Here is a 587-nt window from a genome sequence, read left to right on the forward strand (position 1 = left end):
ATCAAGCAACGTATGTCTACTGCATATCACCCTCAAACAGATGGTCAGTCTGAACGTACCAATCAGACTATTGAACAAATGTTACGTTGTGCATTGAGGGGGGATGATAAGAAGTGGGCCAAGGTGTTACCTCTGCTGGAGTTCGCGTACAATAGTACTCAACGTTCGAGTTCAAAGCATGCGCCTTTTGAATTACTCTATGGTTTCGTGCCGCCAAAGCCTGTGTGTCAGCAGTTGCAGCTTCCAACAGCTACAGCGATTGAGTTGTCACCGTTGCAAGCAAAGATCAAGCTCGGCATGGCCCGGAGGGAACTTCTCAAGGCGCAGGAGTTCCAGCAGAAGTACGCGGACCTTAAGCGAAGACCAGTGGAATCCAAAGAAGGGCAGAGTGTGTTCTTGAAGTCGACGAACCTCTCTATTCCGGAGTGTTCGAAGGCTTTGCGGCCTCGTTTTGTGGGACCGTTTCGAATTGTGAAGATGGTTGGGGAGAATGCAGCGATGCTGGACTTACCTGTGTCATGGTTGGTGCATCCTGTGTTTCATGTGTCTTTGTTGCTGCCGGCGGAGGACGAGCCGCCTCATCTTAG

General features: G+C 50.4%; 1 protein-coding gene across 1 annotated transcript in view; it reads left to right on the forward strand.

Moving 5' to 3' along the window:
* The window catches only part of CSUI_004666 (retrotransposon ty3-gypsy subclass), a gene marked incomplete at both ends in the record, with an annotated part of 2371 nt that extends 1846 nt beyond the window's left edge, over positions 1 to 525 (forward strand). Inside the window, one exon of the mRNA XM_068064851.1 lies at positions 41 to 525. Within this exon, the coding sequence (XP_067923173.1) occupies positions 41 to 525 (485 nt within the window). The remainder of the gene's footprint in view (positions 1 to 40) is intronic.
* Positions 526 to 587: the final 62 nt, after the last annotated feature.

This window comes from Cystoisospora suis, assembly GCF_002600585.1.
Source record: "Cystoisospora suis strain Wien I chromosome Unknown contig_2213, whole genome shotgun sequence".
Classification (NCBI taxonomy): domain Eukaryota; phylum Apicomplexa; class Conoidasida; order Eucoccidiorida; family Sarcocystidae; genus Cystoisospora; species Cystoisospora suis.